At 35.2% G+C, this 24,744-nt stretch overlaps 1 protein-coding gene across 3 annotated transcripts in view; it reads left to right on the forward strand.

The window, feature by feature from the left end:
- Positions 1–20,160, forward strand: part of Ctnna2 (catenin alpha 2) — a 1,046,977-nt gene extending 1,026,817 nt beyond the window's left edge. For all 3 annotated transcript variants that reach the window (XM_063229641.1, XM_063229642.1, XM_063229644.1), the window contains one exon: positions 18,971–20,160. In XM_063229641.1, coding sequence (XP_063085711.1) covers positions 18,971–19,258 — 288 coding nt within the window. In that variant the 3' untranslated portion in view covers positions 19,259–20,160. The remainder of the gene's footprint in view (positions 1–18,970) is intronic.
- Positions 20,161–24,744: the final 4,584 nt, after the last annotated feature.

Consider the following 24,744-nt stretch of genomic DNA (forward strand, 5'->3'; position numbering starts at 1 on the left):
TCTGAATGGGTAAATGTCGACTGAAATAATAGTTTCAGATTCATCTCTGACACTTCATTCCTAGCTTGGAATCAGAATATGGAAGAACATTTTCATCAAAACAAAACTGAGAACCCACATAGTCTTCCTCAGGCCATCACCTTTTATATCTTGTAAAATCTCCATCTGCCTCCTTCCTTGGTTATTCCAAATCTTTGTCTTCAAGTTATAAACAACATAACATTAGTTTACTTCCTTTTATAAACTAAGGATCTATACTGTTTAAAAAATCTTTTAAAATGCTACAAAAACAGTTGAATTGTTGCACCTTATTTTATTTTCAAACCTTTATATAATGAGAGAAAAAGTACATTTTAAAATATAAGAATTGAAATTGATAAGAAGTATTCTTCCTTAAAATGTTTTTAAAATAAAATCAAGCATATCAGGGTAATGATCTCCTTGAAATTCAAATTACCTATGTGCTTTTTTTTTGAGATAATATTCCTGATGAGCAATTCTGCAAGGTGGAAATTAGTACCAGGTGAGCTTTGGAACAAAGAAAGTTGTTAGAAGGAACTGAATATTAGCATTCACTTTTTGAAAGAGAAAGTTGGAGAGCTTTAACAAGTGATAACTATAGATATTACAGATATCATTCTCTCAGAGATATATCTATATATATTTGAAAAATTTGCATTGGTATTTTGTAGTATATCAGATAAAGAAGTAATGAAATGGCCTTTATGTATTATAATAAACATGAATTCGATTTAACTTTGTCAAAGGCTAGATTCACAGGGATTCTGAGATAAGGATCGTGCCTTGAGGAAACTTTCATCTTAATATTAAACATAATTTTTAGTGGAGGTAAGATACTGTATCATATTATCTCCAACCCTTTAATGTGTACCTTTGTTACTTGGTTAAAAGTTGTCAGCTTCTTGGAATTAAAGAAGTACTTTTTCCCCCAAAGAGTTTTCCAGTTTTATAGATTTGAAGCTTGCTTTCAAAAGAAACACTAATATTTTTTCTATGATTTTTAGCAATACTGTTATGCATTTCCAGTCTTTTGATTTTTCTGTTTCCTTTAATCTGAGATGTTAAAAGTTTCTTATATAGTTCAGCCTCTGTTGCAAAAGAACAGACAATATGTTGTCCATCCAGAGATGTTCTTTGTTGGACCAAAGAAATAATATTTCCAATTTTAGATGGAAGGGAACCCTCGGGTGCTTTTGCTGCATTTACCCTAAAGTAAATTCACTACAGGAAAAAGAAACTAGAAGGTTCTAAACTAGGCCAAGCCTTGGCATGCACTTATAAGGGAAAGTAACCTGGCTTCTAAGGCAAACCACCTTAACTGCCCTTTATTCTTTCATTTCAAATCAGTTGGAGCTTTTATATATTGCTATACACACTATTTCCAAGGACAGAGGTCATACACTTGAATTTCTGGTAATTGTCAATTATCTGGCAAGTTTGTTCTAGCTTAGCTTCAGTTCCCCATCTAGAGAATGGTGGAGATGTAAAGAATTAGGTGATGTTAACAAAAAAGAAAGATCTACTTGGCTAGGAAATTCGGTATGTGTTGTATCTGAAAAATACCTAAAAATACATTAATCCAATAAAAAATAATGCTCTTCAACTTGTATTTTTCTAGAGATTTGTTTTATAAATCAATTTAACAGGCAGCCAAACTAAGCATCCAACACCAACACCAATACCAACTACAATGTGCACCCCTAATCTCTCAATAGTTTGTGTGTTGCCAGTCTTTTTGAAGAACATATCACTAAAGGGCAAAGAGGTACTTTTTCATAAAGAGCCAGAGATCTTATCTATGGAGACAGGATCAAGGATAACGCAGCGTATAAGTAGTCATTTCGTTGATTCTATTAAGAAATACAGCCATAGCTGAAATTGAATCATGAAGGATAGATTCACAGATGAGGCAGTGATGTGTGTAGGAATAACGGTCTCCTCCTGTGAACTTTGGTGCTGTTAAACTCTTTTGGAACTGTACTCCATACCCTGTACTAATGTGTCCAAAAGCCTGATTCCTATGTGCGATTTCATTTGAGAGCCATAGTTTTTGACTATTATCTGTAGGTGGAAAAACCCAGATTGTAGCTTGGCTACTCACTGGTGTTTTGTTCACAGTCAGCTTGACTGTAGAGGAAGAAGACAGTTCAGTTACTCTTGGGAATGCTTTGTTTTTGCCTTGCATGGTCCACTGGTACCTGCATGCTGCTCTGGTTATCTATTAGAATACTTCCACCTATCAAAGGTTTCTTAACCTGAAGCACCCATGTGTTCCAATAAATTAAGATGAAAGACCCACAAAACACTAAAAATTATACAATCTTCTTTTATAGTCACATACTTCTTTAAAATTTAAAATGGTATTTTAAGATTATTTCCTCACTTGAACCTCAGAATTATTTCTGAAATATACTGTTGTTAACCCAGTTTTGCAGCTGAAGGAATGGAAATCCACCATAGTAGAGTATCCCAAGCATTTACAGTCACTGGCACCACCAAAGTTCAGAACAAGTTTCATTGCAGTATTCTGTTCTGTGCAGTGTAAGGGTGGTACTGGTTTCCCTACATTTCATTGGCTACTTGAAAAGGAATTCAGGAAGTAACATGTGTTTGTTGATGTAATAATAACAAGCAATTATCAAAATATATAGGGAGTATTTACATTCTAAAATTTTTATTAAATAAAAACTAATCTCTTCTCAAGACACCCTCCTCTGCCACTTGAACAATTTATTCCATGACTCTTGTCACTTTCTGAAGCAGTTCTGAAAGTCCTCTTTGATGAATGTCTTCTCTGATGTAGTCAATAATATCATGAACCCTACTACTGAGTGCCAACCAATGGAAAGGCAGCTTGTAAGAACATGACAATGCATCTTTATCCATCTTATTCACTAGATTTGGTACCTCATCACTTCTGGCTCTTCTCCATAACCAAAATGACCATGAAAGATAAATGACATGAGTTGAGTCAGGGCATTGAAACAGCCACCACAGAGCAACTAAAAACATGAAAAAGGACTTCCAGAAGTGCTTCAGAAAATAGCAAGAAGAGATTGAAGAACTGTGTTTAAAGCAAAGAGGATATACTGAGGGGTGAATGGCAATGTGTTTTTAACTGTAATGAATTTATAAGAAATTTAAATATTCACTGTTGGGCCAGGCATTAGCTCAGTGGCAAAGCACCTACCTGGCAAGTGTGAGGCTGTGAGTTCAAACCCTAGCACCAAATGAAAAAAAAAATGTTCACTATTATGTCATACCTTGTATATTGGGTTCTAAACATACTTTTATCAGTCAGCCTCACATAGTATAATGGTGCACGTAAAAACTGTCACACATAGAATATTTTTTCTTCAAAATATTGAATAAATAGGAAGTGGAATGGATAATATCAGAGGTCAAGAGAATTAAAAGTTGTATTTAAATAAGTTTTCCATATAAATATAAATATTTAGAGACAGCGTGTGTGTGTGTGTGTGCGTGTGTGTGTGTGTGTGCGTGTGTGTGTAGGCAGGCAAGAGAATGACAAAATAGATAATGTTCCTGCTGCGTACTAGTTCAGAACTCATATAAATCAAGTTTGGAAGGTTGTGTCTTTGCTCCCTTTGTGGCCTCATAAGAACTTTTGTTATCACTTGGTAACATTTGAAACACCTACAATTCATTAAAAACAAACTATCATGCCAACCTCCAGATTAAGCTTACCAAAAACACAAAATGAAGAGATGATAGAGCAGGATTCTATGGTGGATTTGTCTGATAAGTAAAAACTGACTTTGCTACAAATCAATATTATGAACCAATTTTTTAAAAAAAATTTACTTAAGGAGAAAAGAACCCCAGAAAAATGGTACAAGTAATACAGAATTTCAAAAAATAAACAGTAGGAAGTCATTAGTTAATAGATTACATACTGTCATCTTAGAAATAGTTGTTCAAGTTATAAAATTAAAGCATACAAAGTGGACATTCAAATAGTGAGACTGTAAACAGTTCTGTTCAATGATCCAACAAAAATTCAGTAATATGGCTATTTATCTTATACACTTACATATACATACAGTTATATCCTTTAGAGCAATTTCTTTTCCTCTCTTTTTTACAATGACAATTACACATTTTGGGTTTTATTACTCCTACAGTTGTTATTACTTTTTTTTTAACAGAATAAAACCAAATGTGACATAACAAAACAGAGTCAGTCAAATCAAAAGAATGGACATAGTACACGATGTAAAAACAATACAAGGTGATCAACAATGGTTACTATAATGCCTCTTGCTCTCTTAAAAAGAATTGCCTATATCATCAGTTATAATGAAATTGAACAAAACAGTACAGAACAAAACCAATAATACAAAATTTGGAGACATTACAGGACATCAAAAGCAGATAATAGTCAAAACAGAATGGGCATCATAGTGAATCTTATTGTCTTCAAAGTAGTTGGCTATACCCTCAAATATGATACTATCAAGCAAGACAGAATAGAGTAAAATCATCCAAAACAAGATGTTGAGAGTTATGGCCATATCCCCTGAATGCGCCCCATCTTGTCTGAACCAATTTTATAAGAAATTTAACTTTTAACTATTTTTCTTTCTTCATATAAACAAAAGATGAATATATCTTACATATCTTTTGAGAGTTAGAGATTGTTTATTTAAGGTTCAGAAAAAAATGTAACTCAATGGCTCTCTAATCCTGGTGGTATTAATAAATGAGATGATCTTTCTTTAAAAGATAATTGTTTTGTAATTAGAAAGCAACAATTGAATACAAATAATTAAATTGTGGCTATTTTCTAAGCAAAAATTGATCTTGAAGTTCTATCACTTTAGGTAGAGTAAGAGGAAAAATATTATAATTTTTATATCACACTTTGGCTAAAATATGCTTAGTTTATTATGTCTTTTAACACTACACTCCTGATAATCTCAGGCCTTTATGTTTACTTCTGTTAAAGAATGAAGACATAGAAAGAATGGACTCTGAGGTAGTCTTAGCTTTGTTTTTTTGGTAAATCTTTTTACTTGCTTAGCCACATTCTACAATTAACAAACATTTGTGGAGCATACATACACTGGTTCTGTTTTAGGTATTTTCAATGCAACAGTTGAGAGGGGAATAATAAATAGAAGAAGAAAATATATGTTGTATACTGATAAGAGGATAAAATATTAAAATATGGAAACAATATAGAAAATGAAGGAGTGAAGGTAGAAATTATGTTATAATCTGTGGATAGGATGAGTTTTACTAAGATGCTGGTATTTGAATAAAGATCAGATGGAACCAAGAGAGTAATTCTTACAAATATCTGGAGGAAAAGTAGTCTAAGCAAATAATAGCTACTAAGGTCCTGCATTGTGAGCAAGACTTGTCTGTCTGAACAATCATTCAGAGCCAGTATTTAGAACTTGAGAATACAGGGATATCATGGTTTGTGTCTAGATGTACCCCCAACCCTCATGCAGTCATAAGGGCAGGTTTCCAGAGTTTGTAGTTGATTCATGGTTCAGTGCTGGCGATCTGGGCATGAGTGCTATACTTGCTCTGGAGCAGGCAGGCTGCATACAATATAAGGAAGGGAACAGAAGCTTTCTCTCTCTTGTTATTTTTGCTATCTTCTGACACCATGAACTGTTGCTCCTGTGCCATGCCACTCTTCCTTGGAGCCAGATGAGTATGAAATGAAACCTAGAAAAACTGTTAGCTAGGTAAAACTTTTCTTCCTTAATTTTGAGTGTCAGGTATTTTGTCTGTATGATAAGAGTATCCAAGACAAGAGGAGAAATTAAAAGCATCAGGTCCAGATCATAAGCACTGGAAAACCACTTGCATTTTGGCTGGGTTTTGCAATTACTTTTACTTAGACTGAGAAGTCACTGAAGGGCGGTAAAAAAGAGAAGTGGTTTGCTGTTTGAGTTCATTTAACAAGGTCTTTTTATTTTTTTTAAGAATAAATGGGGTGAAAGAGGAGGAAGCAAGGACAGTAGTGAGCGAAGTTAAGCAACAGTCCAGCAGGTGTGCTCCGTGATGGGTTTACCAGAGTGGTAACAGTGAAGAAAGTGAGAAGTCTAACATTGGAAGTGATTTAAAGATTTGCCTAACACATTGAAAGGGAATACAAGGGGTACTTAATTTAAATGATAGAAAGAGCATTGATTTTTCCCTCCCATGAAGTGGGAGAAGACTGTGGGAAGAGGCTTTGGTGAGGGATGAAGTGAATCATAGAGCTCTTACTGTCTGTGGAAGATTGGGAAAATTCAATCAGAAAAGGTCTGCAGAAAATTAGATCATTCTCTAAATGCTAAAAGATAGTTTTTGATAATTCTTTTAAGAAGTTAAAGTGAAACATATATGGAAATTAGCAAAATAAAGATTGTTATAATTAATTGAATAAAGAATGCATGGAAACCGATACCCAAATTCATGATGATATACATAGTATTCACATAGAAATTATTTAAGTGTTTATTGACATTGGTAGCGGGTTTTCAGTTCACAGTGGAAAAGGAAGTGACCAGGAAGAAGAAAAATGATTTGGAGGGTATTATTTTGTGTCTATTTAAAAAAGCGTTTTAAAGTAGACAGAAAAATGTGTTCAATTATAAAAGCCATGGATCAACTGTTCAAATTTAAAACTAATTTAATTAAAATTACTGAATTTTAAACCATACATTATACTGAAGTCCTCGTAGGAGCGCTTGAATAATGGTACAATTTCTTCTTGCTGTAATGCTCATCTTTACGATGAAAGAAATGTTGAAATTCTGCAATGAAAGAGTTGTTTTATACAGTTTTATGTATGTCTAACACTTCATTTTAGTTTTCTGAGTTATATGTAAGTGATCATTGCTCATGAGTTAGGAAAAAAACTATGCCATGAAAGTGAAATGTGATATTAATATACTACGTAGCCCTCCCTTATATATGGGATTTCTTTTAAGATCAGTGGTGGATAGCTGAAATCACAGACAAAATAGAGCTCTATGTGCCTTACTTACAGCCTTTAGCTGCTAAGGGACAAGTGTGTAGGTACCCTGGACAAAGTTTTGACTCACATCTTGGGCAAAAAAATATAAGATTTAATCATACTTGTGAGAACAGAGAACAGTTTAAAACTTACAAATTGCTTACTTTTAGAAATATATATAATATTTTCAGAGTAAAACTGAGTAACTGAAACTGTGAAAAGTAAAATTATGAATAAGGAAAAAATTATAATTTTAATTAAAGCAGTTGTTGCACAAGTGACACAAACCAAAGTACACCTTACTTTGTGGGTTAGAGCAGGGAGTAAGGTAAATGGGTTATATCTTGAATTTCTAACTCCGCTCAATGGCTGTTTGGGCTCTATGTCAAGAGGAATATATTCAGGACCAGTAAGGAAGAGAACAATGATTGATTGGGTATGGCTAATAAAGTTACCAGTAAAGTGGCAGAGTGAGACACACACTAGCCACCTTGCTTCATGGGTGCTGGAAGGAGCTTAGAAAATTGGCAAAATGGTTTACAAATGTCCATTGTTGCTTTTGGTGCTTGTCCTACTGTTCCTGACTCGTACAAACCTTAGTTCAAGCAGTGTCCTTCCATATATTTTGATGATTAATCATCTTGGATATTTTTGCAAATTATTTTCTTGAAATCTGCTGACACTTTATATAGTTAATAAGTATGTGCTCAATGGATAAAAAAGGGCAGAAATATTTGAATGCTTATATTCTATGATGGATTTTACATTTGATGAACTATTCAAATACGCCCAAAAATATGTAGAAGAAATATGAGGCATCTATTGGCAGAAGAAGATTTTGAGCTAAGGTCAACCTTTGATTCAAGTGGTCCACGTTTGAAGGGTGAAAAAGTATGCATTTGCAACCCACTTCATAGTAAAATAGATTTAGGAATTTGGTAAATAAGGAAACCCAAATGTTTCTGTTTTTATGGAGATAAACATAGGGATTTGGAGGCTGGCATTCAATAGTTGAAGAGCCTCACATACCAGAAAGCTCCAGTTTTTAGGGAGCTATAACACTATAAATTGGGAATTTAATGAATTATTGAGAATTTAATGATTTTTTAAGAAAAAAAAGAACTTTCTAGAAAGTTTCTAGGAATAATATTGAAACCAAAATATGTAGCTTGAATTTTTAGCTTCTCAACTTAGATATTTAAAAATCCCCCCAGGCTACCTTGTCTTTTCTCCTCTTAATAGACCTTCCTGGACTTTCTATTTTTGGTCTTCAACCAACCAATACCAAACCTGAAATGTCCTTAGATATTCTGGGCATTATATTTTTATGTACTTCCCATGTTTTCTAACACTAAATCTTCATTTTCCCTTTATCATAAAGGATTCAGTAGTACTTTAAAAAGGTACAGATATTTTGATGCTTTTCTATTCTTCTAAATATATAATGCCTTTATCACTGATAAACTAACATAAAATTCAAGCATTTAAATCAAGTCCAAACAGAAGTAGCTTCAGTCAGAAGAGCTAATTAGAGCCCCAAATGTTAGATGGGTAAGACCTTCAAAGGAGAAAATAAATGGATGGTAGAGAAATATAAATTCTGAAAGTTTTTTTTTTTTTTTTTTTTTTTTTTTACTCAGTAGTGATATGGGGAAAGATGGATTATAGTAATAATAAAATCCCAGATTAGTTATGGATTTACATTGGGTTAGGTGTTCATATTTAAGGACATTAGCTTACTTAGCATTTAATAAGCCCAGGGGAGGTATTTTCATTTTTACTTTAAAGAGATAGAGCTACGTGTTCTACGTAGGTTCAAGCTCATGTGGTTAATGACTAACCAATCAGGACTTGAGGTCATTTTATTGGAAACATGTCCCAGGTTATCACTATGATAGGAGAACAGAAGGAATGGGAGGGGAAAACAAGGAAGACAAGAGGTCAAGCGAGAAGGTAAGGGTGTGTTTCCAGAGGAGTGAAAAGGCATAGTACTTGCAAGAAAGGGAAAAAATGAAGAGGAGACTAGGATCCTGAGGAGAGGGACCACAAACTCACTGGGGAAGGAAGACTGCTTTTCTTCGGATTATGCATCTAGTACCTGGTAGCAACAAAGCTATGGCATGATCAGCTCATTCCACACACCTACTATGGAAAAAGTGCCCTGTCTCAATGGGAGTTTATTTTCCCCATCCTATGAAAGATGCCATGTTATGATACCTTTTCTAGTGTTTGAGCATGAACAGTGATACAAGGCTGAAGACCGATCCAAAGCCTTCACATTCTGCTCACTTTCCAGGCACAACATTCCATTTACAAGCACTCAGTGCGATAGTGACTTACTCATAGTCTAGTCCATTGAGTGGATATGTGTGTCATTCTGGAGGGTCGGAGCACTTTTATAAATTGTTAAATAGCCCCCAGCACTTGTTAACAGATCCTACAGTCCTATAAGCTAGGTACTTCTGATAGGGAAGCACTTCTAGTTGGCTCTTTGATCCATCTTTTGAGCTTTTAGATAAGAGCTCCTATATGTTGCCTTTTAGTCCTGGTACCCTTTGGGGAGGAAAAATGATGAAAACACAAGGAGCATTTCCATTGTTGGGACAAAAGACTGAACACGTAGAACTCAAAGAATGAGAGATTTAATTTGACTCAGAGGGCTAGCTTCAAAGCAGAAAATCATGACACAAGGGCACATGCAGCTATGATTAGTAGATGAATCCATTGGTGAGTGCTATAGTTGATATTTATGTCGATTTTAGAAGTCTAGAAGTTTAATTAGATAACTTCACAGGTCCACATCCTGGAATATAGAGGAGGAGCCCTTATGGCTCTAGGACGTTGTTCATTGTGTCAATTTGAGAAGATCAGAAGTTTACTTAAGTGATTCAGCAGAGGGTCAGGGTAACCATCTGGTGTAAGCCTGTGTAAGAAGAGGGCTTGCAGATGGTGTGAGTGCTACACTCACCTGAGGGGTGTAGCCAGCTTCCAATATAAGGAAGGAATAGAGACTTGCTCTTCCCCACTTTTGCTCTTGCTGCCTTTGCTGTCTTCTGCCACCCTAAAGTGTTGCTTCTGTACCAGGCCATCCTGCTTTGGAACCAATGATTATGGACCGAAACCTCTAAAAATTGTGAGCTAAATAAACCCTTCCTTTGGGGGTTGCATATCTTGTCCCAGCAGTGAGAGAAAAGTAACCAAGACCACCAGAATAACACCTTCGTGTTACATTCACCTCTGCAAGTGTCTCTTAATCCGGTCAAGTAAATAATATTAACTAGCACAAGTAGTGATTGTCTCCTACAAGGAAGGTAATAAGGAGACTTAGCCCTTGGGAAGTTGCTTTCGTATAAACATTAATTGTTTTGAGTACATATACTGACACAGTGATGGCACAGTGAACTGTCAATGCCTGGCACATTTATGATACATAAAGGCGATCTCTTGGACCAGGAGTAGCTCCCAATCATAGTAGACAATACATCCATTGACATTTTTTTGCCTGATGGATTTATTTCTCATAGTTCTCATTTTCTATGGAAATAATGAATTTAAATAGCTCAGCAGCATAGTGCCTGCCTGGCAAGTGCAAGGCCCTGAGTTTGAATCCTGGTTTAAAAAAAAAAAAAAAGCCCCTTTAGAGGATCTGTGGGGCCAGAAATTTGTGAAATCTAGGAAAATGGAAGAAGCAAAAAGGAAACATGGAAGGAGCAAACCCCAAATAGGGAGCTGGGGAGATTTCTACGTTCCTGTTCACAACTTTTCAAGATTCTTTATATCTAAGCATTCCAAGTCTTCTTCAAGATTTCAGGTTCAGCAAGAATGCCTTGTTTTGGGTTGAGAAAAAAATGTTCTGCCTTTAAATGCAGGGGAAAATGGCTTTAAGCCAGATTTGGGAAATTTGTTGACTGTAATTAAGCCTTCATGGGAGTCCCCAAGGTTTACTTACTGATAATTGAAAAAATGCAAATGAAGACAGTTAATCAGTGGACTGGCTTGACTGTGAAACTCTACTACCTACCTAAATGAATTAAAACCGAGGACACAAATATGTCCAGTTGAGAAAGTTACCTGAGAACCGATTGGCAAATTTCTCAGCCACGCTTTGGAGATTTTTTTTCCTAACCTGACTGGGATTGCAGTGCTTTTCTGTGAAGGTCTTTGCCAATGTAATCTTGAGCCATTACATACAGATTTCCTAACAACTGGCCTCCCACAATGGTACAGCACCAGCTGCCTCTCTGGCATCACTCAATGAAGCCCTGCAGAAAAAATAACAGACCTCTTGTCCTCCTTTCTATAATGATTGATCCACTACTTAAAGCTGTGAAATATTTGCTTTTCAAGACCTCGTAATCAAGTAGGAACACCCTTTGTATTCAGATTTTAGCCCCCAGTATTTTGGCCATCAGTTATCAGAGATTAATATATGTTAAAATGTTTTAATGCATTTTGAAAAAAGCAAGTACACTCTATCTGCGATGGTCATTTTTATCTCGTATATTACAGTTGTCAAATGTATGCAGCTAATTTTTTTCATCTGATTTAAAATCATTACCTACAACTTTTTTTTTTACTTTTGTTAATATTTATGCCCTCTTATTAATGATTTTATTAAGTGGAACCTTACAATATGGTGTCAATACAAAGAAGTGTGCAACGTTTCGAAAAAAATTAACTGTGTGAACAAAAGTGTGAATCCAGCATATTTAAATAGAAATATTTGTCAGTGCTCCAATAGTTAGCAGTAACAACCAAAAGTATTAAATTAATGTAAATGCAGAAGAAGTACTACGGATGATTCATTTGTTCTATACACAGCATCAAACAAGTTTTGACAACTCTCTCACAGTGTAGCTTCTTGGAGAAGAGGGTATAGTGTGATTCTTTTCTCCCACTAAGTGGATTCTGAGGGAGCAAAGTTCCGTGATTGATTAATAATGCCTGCCAGGGACTTGGAACCAGTGGCAAATCGCTGTGGTGTGTTCATCACTGTCATGTCTTAGAAGGAAGGAATATGGTGTTTCTAACTTACTCCATTGTTGTTTGAGGAAGAAGACTGAGAGGACCAGTGAACTGACATGAGGGTTTTCCATTAAAGAAATTTCTTCCTTCCTCCTCCTCCTCCTTTTATTTATTCTTTCTGTGTCTCTATGGTCTTTGTCTCCATGTCTCTGAGTCTGTCTCTCTGCTAGGTTGTAAGTGTATAAACATCTGGAAAAGGCTTGAGAGGAGAAAGCTATGATTCAACTATACCTTTTCTGCACCTTTTCACTGTATCTTTGTTTGCCTGAGTTATTTATCACCCTGGATCTGCTAGACACTTAAAAAATTGTTATTGATATCGACTGTGGAAAAAGTAGGCAGATATTTCAAGGCATTTCAAATGTATCCTGGTTTCTAAGGGGATCCAATGTCTCTTCAAAGCCTCATGGTTTTTTAAAACATGAAATGTTCCTCTTGGCAGATAATAGGCTCCAATGCTCTAGGTTTCAACCTTCCATTCATTAACTGCAAAGCTGACTGGTAGCAAAATCTTTTATTTTTTTCTCCCCCTGCAAGCAATTTGTGACTCCTTTAGGGCAGATAATAGTTTAAATATAAATAAATGACCAGCTCCAGTGGAAATATCTCAGTTTTCTCGGGGTGTTTGCTTTCAATTTATTGTCAATTCTTCCATCACAACTTCCTCTCTCACAATGGATAGGGTAACCTCATTAAAATACTCCATTTTCTTATGTATTAAAACTAGGTTTTTTCATGTAAAGATCTTGCAAGTGGCTAAAATGGAGATTACCCATATTTGGGAAACCATTTTTACATTCTTATGCCCAATGCTATTAGCTCTGATTTAGATAAAGAATATATAATAGCCTCGGCCCAGATGAGAATGGGTTCTTCCTTCTCCCAGGCACTTCCCAACCTTCTGAAGTAATCCAGGTATAGGCCTTAGCATTTGTGTTTCAAAATCACCTTCCAAATGGATCTGGTACATTTTATTCTACTTTACTTAGCCAGTAGCCCCACGACATTTGTATTATTTTTAATCCAGTTAACCGATTGCTTTGTACTTTAGATTTCTGTGATCTGTCACTAATGTTTCATTAATTTTGATGATAGGTAACCAATTTTTGTAACTAATGCAAAATATGTGGTTTCTTACACCGTGGTTACCCAAAGGTCATTATCAGTGCAATTCCAAGGCAAAACACAAACACCTTAAAATAGACATACAACCTGAAAATGGATCTATTTCCACTTGCATGTTGTAAATGGATGAATGTGGAACACATAGTGCATTCTTATTGTCTTCTGGATTTAAATGCAAAGCCCTTACAAGTTAATCTCCCAAGACATTTACTATTTTACATGCATTTAATGCGTTTTCCATCATTTTTATATTATTTTCCACCTTTGACAATACTATGTGTTTGGTTTTTTAATTTTTTTTTTTTTATTTCAAAGTGAGTTATTAAGTCTGATTTGCATTTGCTGGGCTCCAAGAAGTTCACCATTATCACAAAGGGTTAAGTTAATTTTAACTACGGCCTAATCAAACAAGTCCACTTTTTATCCAAATAAGGTATTTCTTGATCATACATTCTAGATTATCAAAAGGATACTGATTTTTGTCTTGAATATCCTATGCTGAAAAAAATTCTAGTAAACTTATTGAACATTTTGACCTAGAGAGAGAAAATGGATCTAGTAGTTCATTCAGCATTCATAGGTACAGACTTATAAAAATACAAAGAATTATGAAGGCAAAAAAAATGAGACATAAATTAATATACATTATATAACTACTGTACACAGAACACTATTCTTGAAAGGACTCAGCAGAATAATACTAGATATGTGCTTTCTTGTATCTGGTTATCCGAGGCTCATTATAGCAGTTCCTGGGTAAAACACAGACATTGCAAACTCAGTATGTCCAAAATTAAATTCACCATTACAGCATTTCAATTTTTTTCTTATTTTTGCAGTCTCATTTAGGAACATCAATGTATACCCTATTATATTAGCTAAGAATGTGGGAGTTGCCCTTTTCCAACATGCTTAAGTATCCACCCCATCCCCATCCCCACCCTCTTATTTTGCCTATCCGGGTGAATGTATAACCTCTAAGAGAGTCTTTTTAAACACATTTAGGATGCCATTTGACTGTGAAATTGTAAAGAATAGTGCAACTAATAATCAAGGGAATGAGTTCAGGAAAGTTTTCCTTCTAGTCTCTCCCTCCATTCACAACACAAAATCAAGACCATATATGGGGTGCTAAATCTGATTTTTATTAGAATTTGGGTGATTTTAAGAAGAAACAAGTGGGAATCAAGACGGGAGGAAAAGTGCTCGCACACTCCCCAAAAAACGCCTTATAGAAACAGATCTGTCACCCTTATTTGCTTTACATGGACTGTAATAGAACAAGATGTGAGGAAACATCTGTTGCCTTTTTAAAAATAGTACTCTGATATTTTAAAAGAATAGTGACAGAATTAGGAGAATCTAATTTTCATAGTTAGGCACAGCAAACACCTATGGAATGAAAATGGTAGAATAGGTCTAGCACAGATCACACTTTGGGGTTGAGGATTGATCTGCGGGCATGGCTATAGGTACCTGCTTGAGACAATGCTTAGAACCTGGGCTCTGTACTCAGGTTGCCTGAATTTACTGACTTTATTCCTTATTTGCAGAATGCCATAAGGCAAGCAATGAGTCCTCAACGTCTCTGTTGGCATAATACTGTTATTGACCTTATCATGTTTAGAGATAAATGAGAGAAAGGAAACTTGGGGAGGTGGTCCAGACCCTGGCATGCAATCTTATTTGCTAAATGTATGCTCTTGTTTTTAAAATTAGCTGAAAAACAAATTCCTGTTAGACCAGGTAAGGAATTTAATGGAATCTCCAATGTGAACAGCAAGGTCTTTAAAGAATAAAAGATTGACTGGTCTTTTCAGCAGAAAGTGATAGCTATGTAAAGCTGGCTGGTCTGTGGAATGGGTGAGGTGTGGTTACCTTTTTAGGCTATTTTAAAATTAGCCAGAACTCAGATAAAGCTTCTTAGAGCACTAATTGGAGGGATTGAATCCCTCCTGAAAATCTAATTGTGGTTAGAGTTGGGTAGTAAAAGTACTTAAGACAATGTAAGTACTTCAGTATGAGAGAAATCCCTGCCCTGAGGGAGAATCCAAACCAGGAAAAGAGTCTCAAGCCAAAGGCACTGGGAAAGGTTAAGCACCCAGTGAGAACATACTTTAGGCCAAATTCCAGCAGGATCTAGGTGCTGTGGACCCAAGGTTGTCTGGATGGAGAAGCTCACCAGCAGTCATGAGGTGAACCACATGGGGCCAGGCACAGAGGTCAAGCTTCCATCCTACAAAGGAAACAGGCACAGGTTCATGTTGGATGATAGGTAGTAACCTCACCGAAAATGAGCCCAGACACTCAGCTATGCTTCACAGGAGCTATGCTGTGCAGTGGTGTTAGATGTTGGGTTTTAGATGATACTGGATAAAAACTCTGTTTTCCCTTATTACAGGTACTCCTGGCCTCTGTAGGCTTCTGTTCCCTCACTTATGAGAGTAAAAATAACTTTCCCTTCTGAATTTTTGAAAATTAAGTCACACAATTTAAAGAACTAAGGCAATGTCAGGTGCATAATAAGACCTCAACTAATACTGGTGATTATTATTAGAATTTCACATATTTATTTATACAACTGATTTGAAAATATCACAGCTATACCATAAATCATAAAATAAAATCAAATTATGCTGTTGGTGTTCCTAAGCTTTATATAAAATTTTTGTCTTGCTCTTTCAAATGTCTTTTCTTTAGGAAGTAAATTTTTCGCATAAACAATGCCAATTGGAAATCCGATCTTGGAGTCATTTGGGATTAGCACAAAGGATATCTTTTGTAAATAAAAATTCTTATGCTGATAATTATCTAAATCACAAAAGAGAGAGTCTAGGAAAAACAGTAAAATTTATCCTTTGGCAATTCAACTATTTAAAAAGTCACATTCTGTACTGATAATTTTAGATTGAGCTTGTGGTCTCTGTATAACGTTCAAGTTTAGTCACCTGGATTCCTCATCACCTCCCTGCAATCTTGCTACAAATTCAAGATCTATCTGCTTTCGCAGGTGGCTTGGATGAAACCACTGGATTTACATTTCAGAGCTATGTCACTTTCATCCAATGTATTGGTTTTATTCATAGGATTCCTGCATCAGGCTCGGAGAGCAAATGGGTTCTGAAGAAGAGTCAGGCTCTCATATTTTTATGTCTATCTGAAAATGGAATATGTGGTAAAAATCTCCAAATTACTCCTTCTCTTCAGAGTCATTCAATTCTCCCAAGACTCACTCTTTGGGATTCATTTAATAATACTGTAGACATAACTTGTGTTGTTTTACTTCTACTAATTCAATTACTCCAAATGAAATCTACTAAACTAGCCCTGACATATCATTCTCCCCTCCCTCTTCCCATAGCACAGAATAGAATTAACTAGTCTTATGAATGAATATTGTTCATTTCTGAAGCCTGACAGGCTTACAGGAAACTGTCAGTTCATCAAGGAGAAACAAGAGGGACTTTTCTTTAGCTTCTACAGAAATAATGACTGATCTACCTCTAATTGTCCCAACATTTTGCTATGTTGTCTCTGTCTTTATTTATACTTCGACCTGGGGAGGCATGATGACAAAGACTAAAAAGTCAAATTCTATCCTATAACTGTCTAGGAGATGGTCAAGTTTCAAATGGTGTAAGTCTCAAAATCATTGTATCCATCAAGTCTTCAGATAGTCTTGCATTTCATTAATCCAGTTGTTATCAGCCTTTGGTGATATCATCATTTATGGATGGCTAGTAAAACAAAGACAGTAAATTGTTCATTCACAGAGCTTTGAATTGGGCCTGGAAGAGTTCAACTGAATATTTCCCAGATGATGCTGATGCCATTGGTTTAAAGACAGTACGTTAAAACGACTGCACTAATTCCATGCTAGGCTTCTCTCTTAACATGAGTAATCTATAGTTTGCTTTAATCATAGCTTTAGAAATTTTGGCTGTATAATATAAACATTTGGGGTTAAGGAATTATTGTGATACACACACTTTTCACAGTGTAATAGAGGGGTACAATGAAATGAGTTACTCTAACCCGTTTGAGTTTATGTCCAAAATATCAATTATATGTCCACTGAATGCTGACTCTAATCAATGAATATCTCTACTTCTCCATACCTGTGTAGGATTGGTGTGAAATTTACCTTTAATTTTTTGCATGGTAAATTTTTTAAGTTTTTGGCATTAAAAAGGATTTATAAAAAGCATCATCCACTGTTTTTCCAATGATCAGATTCATTTGATTGTCATTGTTCATTAATTTCATGTAACTTTTAAAAACTTTAATATAGACCAAGAGTAGCAAGAATAATGGCATCCAAGAGGTATTAGATCCAATTTCTGATGACATTAGTCACTGCATGGAGCATGTTTTGGTTAAAAGATATAATACAAGGCCAAAGGGAATGGCTGTTATATAAGAAAAGGAACTTAGTGCTCCCCAGGTTAAATACATTGGCAATCACCAAGCCCTAAGAGGGTCCTGTGCTTCATTTCAATCCCTTAATGCAGCCACAGCCTTTGCCTTAAAGCTTATACAACAATCTTAACATCTTAGAGTGGGATATCTTGGAACATCCTTGGTTCTTTCATTTAACTTAATGGCTACTTTTCATTATTTGATACTATAAGAAGTTTGATGAATGACCAAATTGTGTTGAAACCTCCCTGAGACAGAAGTAAAACTTCCAGTTCAGCAGTTCCTTTTTTTCTTTCACTGGTGCACCTGTAGATTCCTGGCTGAAATGAAGTATGAAAAATGTACTTTGGAATTTTCCCAGCTCTATGGTTCAGGCAGTGGAATGACCTAGCATGCATTATATACCTTCCTGTCTGTCTAGGCCTGAGCAGAAAAGAATTAACCTAAAAAAAAAAAAAATCCCTGGTCTGGTGATGGGCCTCTAAATCTATTCAAAAAGTGTGACCAGTCAGAGCATTTTTAAGAGCTTTTGCATCCAATAGGGTAGCAGTATAGGCCAGTAGTACAATGATTAAGGATTTATTTCTTATGCTGTGTAGACCAGCAAAAGTTACAGGATCAACTCTCTCATTGTGAAAGGGAAATAATGATTCCTACCTGATAGTCATTGTGATACTTAATGAAGATATACTTGAAAAAAATCTTAGAACGGTTTTTGTTACTTAGGGCGTACTAAATATTTCATTATCAGATGGTCCTACTAAATGCTGTCTAACCCACAACATCCAAACACAATTATTGATATTTTAATTGGAAGTAAAATCCAATTGGAATTAACAAATACTCCAGGCTAAGTTGGTAAAATCCAGAACACAATAAGTCATTCCGGTTCTTAGTTTCTTTCATCTAATCCTGATCTCAGATATAAAAATAGCATCTAGGTAGAAAAATACTTACATAATTTGAACTGTGAAATGGAATTGTAATTCTTCATAATCTTTTATTCTTCAGTGTCTGTCAAATGCTTTTCCAATATTTGAGTTATTGTCCGTATTACTAACTAGCCTAATATAACCACATAATGCAATAATATATATTTCTCTTTGAGAAACCTTTGCTACTTTGGAATTCTTACAGGCTACAAAGAGGGCTTTGTCGTTAGTAGTATCAGGGATTTTAGAAAGCTATGTACTCTTTTTTGTTTACTTTGAGACTAAGTGAAGGCAGATGGCTGATGGGTAGTATGTTCACCTTATTTTGTGATAATTTTTTTTTTTTTTTTACTTTTTGGTAACAAGCAACCAGCGAAATGTTGTTTTAACTGTGAAACTGCACCACTGTCTTTTAAATTTGGAGCCTTGATTAACCCAAGTGATTCTTCTTCTTCTCCTACGATAGCTGGACAGTGCCACATCACTTATCCAGGCAGCTAAAAACCTGATGAATGCTGTTGTGCTCACGGTGAAAGCATCCTATGTGGCCTCAACCAAATACCAGAAAGTCTATGGAACGGCAGCTGTCAACTCCCCGGTCGTGTCTTGGAAGATGAAGGCTCCAGAGAAGAAGCCCCTTGTGAAGAGAGAGAAGCCTGAAGAATTCCAGACACGAGTTCGACGAGGTTCTCAAAAGAAACATATTTCGCCTGTGCAGGCCTTAAGTGAATTCAAAGCAATGGATTCCTTCTAGGACGATAGGCTTTTAACAAGAAAGCCTTTTCTTTCTTTCTTTTCTTTTCCCTTCTTTTTCCTTTTATTTCCATTTTTGTATGCATACCTGCCGACTTGTATGCCTCTGGCATGGGGACGCTAAAGGAGCAGTGTCTGTTTGCATGTAAGATGAGATGTGGTCAGAACTGCTGATCCATCTGTAGCCTGGAGAGAGGACAGGGGATTCCTGTCCTGAGTTGCCACAGACCTGTCCTTTGCAACATTCTTTTCAAGTTGGGCAAAGAGTTCGCATTGTAACGTTTATGGGAGCGGGAGGGATGGGGAAATAAACTTAACTCTACAAAAGCAAACTCTAATGCATGCAAGAATCATTAGGTTGGCAGGTATATTCATAAGTGAAAAACCTGGAAGTGTAATGGTAGAACATAAAACTTGTATTGCTTCTGTTTCAGTGCAAAAATGTACTAGCCAATATGCTTAAGTGTGCGGCCCACAAATTGAACAATTTAACTTTGATATCACAGCCATGATATTATATGGATTTTTAACTGAGGAGAAACTGACTCATCCAGCCTAAAATGCTTTTAATCTTCATTTTATTCTTTCTCTTCTGGTAGTGCCATTACTAGTGCTCATGTTATAATTTTTCCCCTTTAATGAAAATGATTGACACTTATTTGAAATGATTCAAATCTTTCCGGGGCACTGGAAGCACAATGTGGTGACCAACATTTCTTTCCTTTCTTTCTCTTTAATTTAATTATGATTTTGCTAGGAATAGAAGGTCCAGTGGGGGAATGTTAGAGGAATGGAAATTGACAATGTGAAGGTCTAGAGGCAAACACATAGGTTTAGGGTGGAGTGCTGGTATCTAACATGCCGTTGTATTCACTAACTCAAAATAAACACATTTAATCTTGATATTTGAAGAATGTCTCTTTTATTTAATACGTATTTAATACAAGAATTGAGCATCTTCTTAGACATTAAAATTCTTTTGGGGGGGTTTTAGACATTAGAAGTAAAATAGAGGCTAAAAACTAAAATGCTTTGATTTTTTAGAAATTGGAAGTAATATAGATGCTATCACATAATTCTTTCATTCATATTTAGAGTGAAAATATTTCTTTTATTCTACTGTTTGGGTTCTCATTTGTCTTCATTCACTTTCAAAATAAATCTAAAATAAGAAATTTTGCATTGACTTTTCTGGGCTATGGTGGGCCCTGAGCTAAACCTTATGTGTTTCATAGAGATGGATAAACCAAAATTTTCTTACAGAGAAGCATATTCATTTTGTAATATTTTATTTTTTCTCTGAATTGGAAAGCAAGGCCTTTGTTACATTGCTAATGAAGGGTAAACTGAAGGGTATAACAAAGCACTGTTTCTCACCTCAGTGAAACCCAAACTCCTTCCTTAGACTTATTTCTATGATTTATCACATCACTGTATCTGTAGATGACTTCCGGTAAAATACGCCCATATTCCATAGCAATGTAATAATGTATTGAGAATCATGAACACCCAAACATTAACCCGTGTTTCAAGTCCCAAAGGAAAGGAATGGAGAGTTGTTGGAAGGATGAAAACTTAGTTCAAAATCTAATTTGCAAATGGTTCTGCTCAGAACTTCTTACCACAACTAAAATCACCACCACAACCAAAAACATGCCTTTAGTGGAGAAGCCACTCGAACTTTTAACACCAGTCATTAGAGTACAGATAATGATTTTGCCCCCTCAGTATGCACAAACATTCAGAGAGGCACCAATGACATTCTTTGCAGAAGTTTAAGTGCTTCTTCTTTAAAAAACCAGGCACTAGGATGAATATACTAATTATCTATTTGTGGGACACTTCCCTATTACAGCATAACTAGGGCCTCAAAGCAACCAGCTTGCCTCTTCTGTCCATTGACCAGAACAGCACAAACCATGTTCTCAATTCTGAGAGATCTGAAAATGAAAACAGCAGTGTAAGTATTCTGTTGAGAAGCTTTCCCCTAAAATAGCCACTGATTCTATATTTCACCTCCCTGGCAGAATCTTCAGATTCTTGGGAAATCTCCTTTCTCTATAAAATTGAAAGAAGTAAAGAGACAAAGGGGTTAGACACATGAAAGAAAAGTCAGGTGAACATATTGATGATGAGTATGTGCAGAGTCAACCTAACACTATTCTTAAGTCCCCTGAATGAAATATAACTAGCAAAATTAACTCTAGGTTCATACATTGTTCTTCTATCACTTAGTGGGTCAAAGAAGAAGTCTCTGACAAGAACCTTTTAAAACTCAAAAATCTTTCGGAGAGATCCTAAAAAACACATCTATCCAAAGAACATCTAGAGAGAGAGTGCCCTTGATTTTGACTTATAAAGTATTAATTGTTTTAATACATGTTTATAAAGAATGCTTGTTCGTGTGTTTTCTGGAAATCAGTCCCAGGGTGATATTTCTAGTCTTTGATTTCAGTTTTTATTGAGCAAACATCATCCTCATCATGTGTACTACTCATAAGAACAGTGGCAATGAAAAAAATGGTTCTGCACAAAGATAATGGAGATATGTTGATGAGCGCACTATATCAGTAAAATATGTGTTGGAGAAACACAGTCTAGGTGGGAAGTTATTACATGCAGAGAAATACATAAGCCAAAAATGAGACTCAAAGTACCAAATGAAAAAGATAGAAAAATACATTGTCAAGATAAAAGAACCCAAGAAAACTTTAGTATTTTGGGAAAGATAATGAAAGAGATAGGATTTGGAAAGGACTAAATAATATATATATTCTTAATAAAAATTATAAATGAATGCACTCAAAGGAATGAGGAGAAAAACTTCAATCAAAAGCATTAAATATAAAGTATGATAAACCAGGGCGATCCATAAAACATAGGATTTATGAAAGGAACCAGCAAAAAATAAATGTGAGGATACAGATGAAGCTAACCAGTGGAGGTTTTGAAGGAGCATAACCATTATCCAACAGATCATATGAAGCTTTCAAGCAGGAAACTTGATGTAAATTCCTACAATGGAAATGAAAATGTGTGGATACGGGAGAACTGAAAGGGACTGATGCTCTTAGAAGGCTTTTTTTTTTTTTTTTTTTTTTTTGGTACTGGGGATCAAACTCATGACTTTGCATTTGCTAGGCAGGCGCTTATGCCACTGAGCTAAATTCCCAGTGTAAAGGGATGTTCTGATAGGTTACAGGAATTTACAAAGAGTCCTTCGATAATTAGCTATGCAGCAAGAGAACAACTGCAGTATAAAATTTCTTCAGAGAGACTAAAGAGTTAGAAAACAAGAGTATCTAAAAAGCTACATACTAAATCATAGACATGTAGTGTTTTTGAGCAAACTGAGTAATGGATCCCAAACAAATGGATTATTTTCTGAAGTGGCAACATTTTTGGATGGATATAGGAGGATAAATATTTCTGATTGGAAGAGAGTAATCTGAATTTCCTTCAGTTACTCTTCAAAAACTGATACTTTAGATAAAGATAATTTTTCCTAAACATCCAGATTTCCCACAGAAACACAGATTATGTACTGAGAATCAATACATTTTCTTTATTACTGTTGAAGAGGATGAAGTCAACTATTCAGAAGACAACTCTGAAACCTGGTACTAGTTTCACTCATGGGGAATTAAGCTATATAAGCATCATTATGATGGGCTCCACTTTTAGTATCTGGACATGTAAGACACCATGTAGACATTTGAGCCATGAAATAAGGTGTACATCAGAATTCACAAGGAAAGCAAGTTTTCAAAAATTTTGACTTGATTTAATAAATGATACTCTCCCCATTTACTACAGAAATGTTACAAATATATCCAATTTTTATTTGCAGGTGATCACATGTTACCCAAATTAAAGAGGTCACCACTTTTCACTTGAATATTATGGCACATTAAAGAGAAAAGAGAGGGTATTAAGTTAACTACAGAGACCTGGTAAGGTGTCCTAGAGCAGTGACATCAGAAAGGTGGCACATCAGGAAGCTCCAGGTCTGTTCCCCTATAAAAACAACATATTTTGGCAACAGTACCTTTATAGGAACTTCAGAAATAGTTAAGGATTTATAGCAACCAAGGAAAATTTAGTATAGTAGAAAATTCTAGAGCATGTTTTCCTGACTCTGTACTACTTTAGTATAGGTCGTTATTCAGATACCAAATATATGTAATGTACAAAAGACTTATTTTAGATCTATAACAAGAAAAGACTATGATACAGGAATCAAAATACCAATAAGATATAGTAATTATAAACATATATGTACCAAATATTAGTTCCTAGATATATAAACCAAAATTTGACAGTTTAAGTGGTTCAATTCCGTATCATCCTTCTATGCCTTTGAAAGTTAAAGTTGTTAATTTATGGTTATAACTTTTTAATGTAAAATTTTGCAACTTTAATTTTTTTCTTTAGTATTGTTTTCACAGTATCCAATACATTTTGCTATTTTTTATTTTCACCCATCTAAAGGTATGTTCTAATTTTCTTTCTGATTTTTTTTCCCTTTGGTCATTAATTCTTTAAAAGCATGTTGTTTAACTTCCACATGTTTGTGGAAATTCAAGTTGACAATAATTGTAGGAAATCTCAATATCAAACCTTCAATAACCAGATAATGCTTCAATAACCAGATAATCCACTTATTGGTACACTCTTATAATACCAGCAATTGGAAGACCGAGGCAGGAGTATTGCCACAAGTTTGAGGCCAGCCATTATATCTTTAAAAAAGATCAATGATTAGTAAGGAAATAGAAGATTTAAACAACATGCAATAATTGGACTTGACAGACATGTGTAAAACCCACTGCTAAAAACAGAATACATATTTTCTCAAATGTATAGAGAATATACTCCAGATCAGGCTGTATACTGTAACACAGTAGTCTTCATAAATCTCTTCAAAATGTGCAAAATATCTTTTTCATCAAATTTGAATAAATCTAGAAATCAATAGCAAAGTGAAGATTGGTAGATCTACAGATATGTGAAAGATAAACAATACACTCAATCAACAAATGACTGAAGAAAAAAAATCACACAGGAAGTTAGAAAAATATCCTTAGACTACTTAAGTCCAAAACCAGAAAAACATATGGGATTTTATGTAAGCAATAATAAAAGAGGAATATACACACATAAATGTTTACATTAAAGTCACTAATTGGGTATCACTAGTTAGAACACTAGCCTAGCATTCACAAGGCCTTAGGTTCTATCCCAAGCCATCCTATCAAAAAATCACTAACAATTTTAAATTTTATTCAATGATACAGAAATACAATAAGAAAGTAATCCAAAAGCCAGAACAAGTATAAAGGACAAACACACTGGCCCAGTTTGAAGTGAGACACCCATCTTCTCCTGATCTTGGACATCAATGATCCTAATCTACAGACTTAGGTCTTAAACTGGGATTCATACTATTGGTTTCTTGGTCACAGTTTTTAGATTTGGGCTAGAACT

This window comes from Cavia porcellus, unplaced genomic scaffold (assembly GCF_034190915.1).
Source record: "Cavia porcellus strain 051 isolate PalLab524CR breed Dunkin Hartley unplaced genomic scaffold, mCavPor4.1 scaffold_18, whole genome shotgun sequence".
Lineage (NCBI taxonomy): Eukaryota > Metazoa > Chordata > Mammalia > Rodentia > Caviidae > Cavia > Cavia porcellus.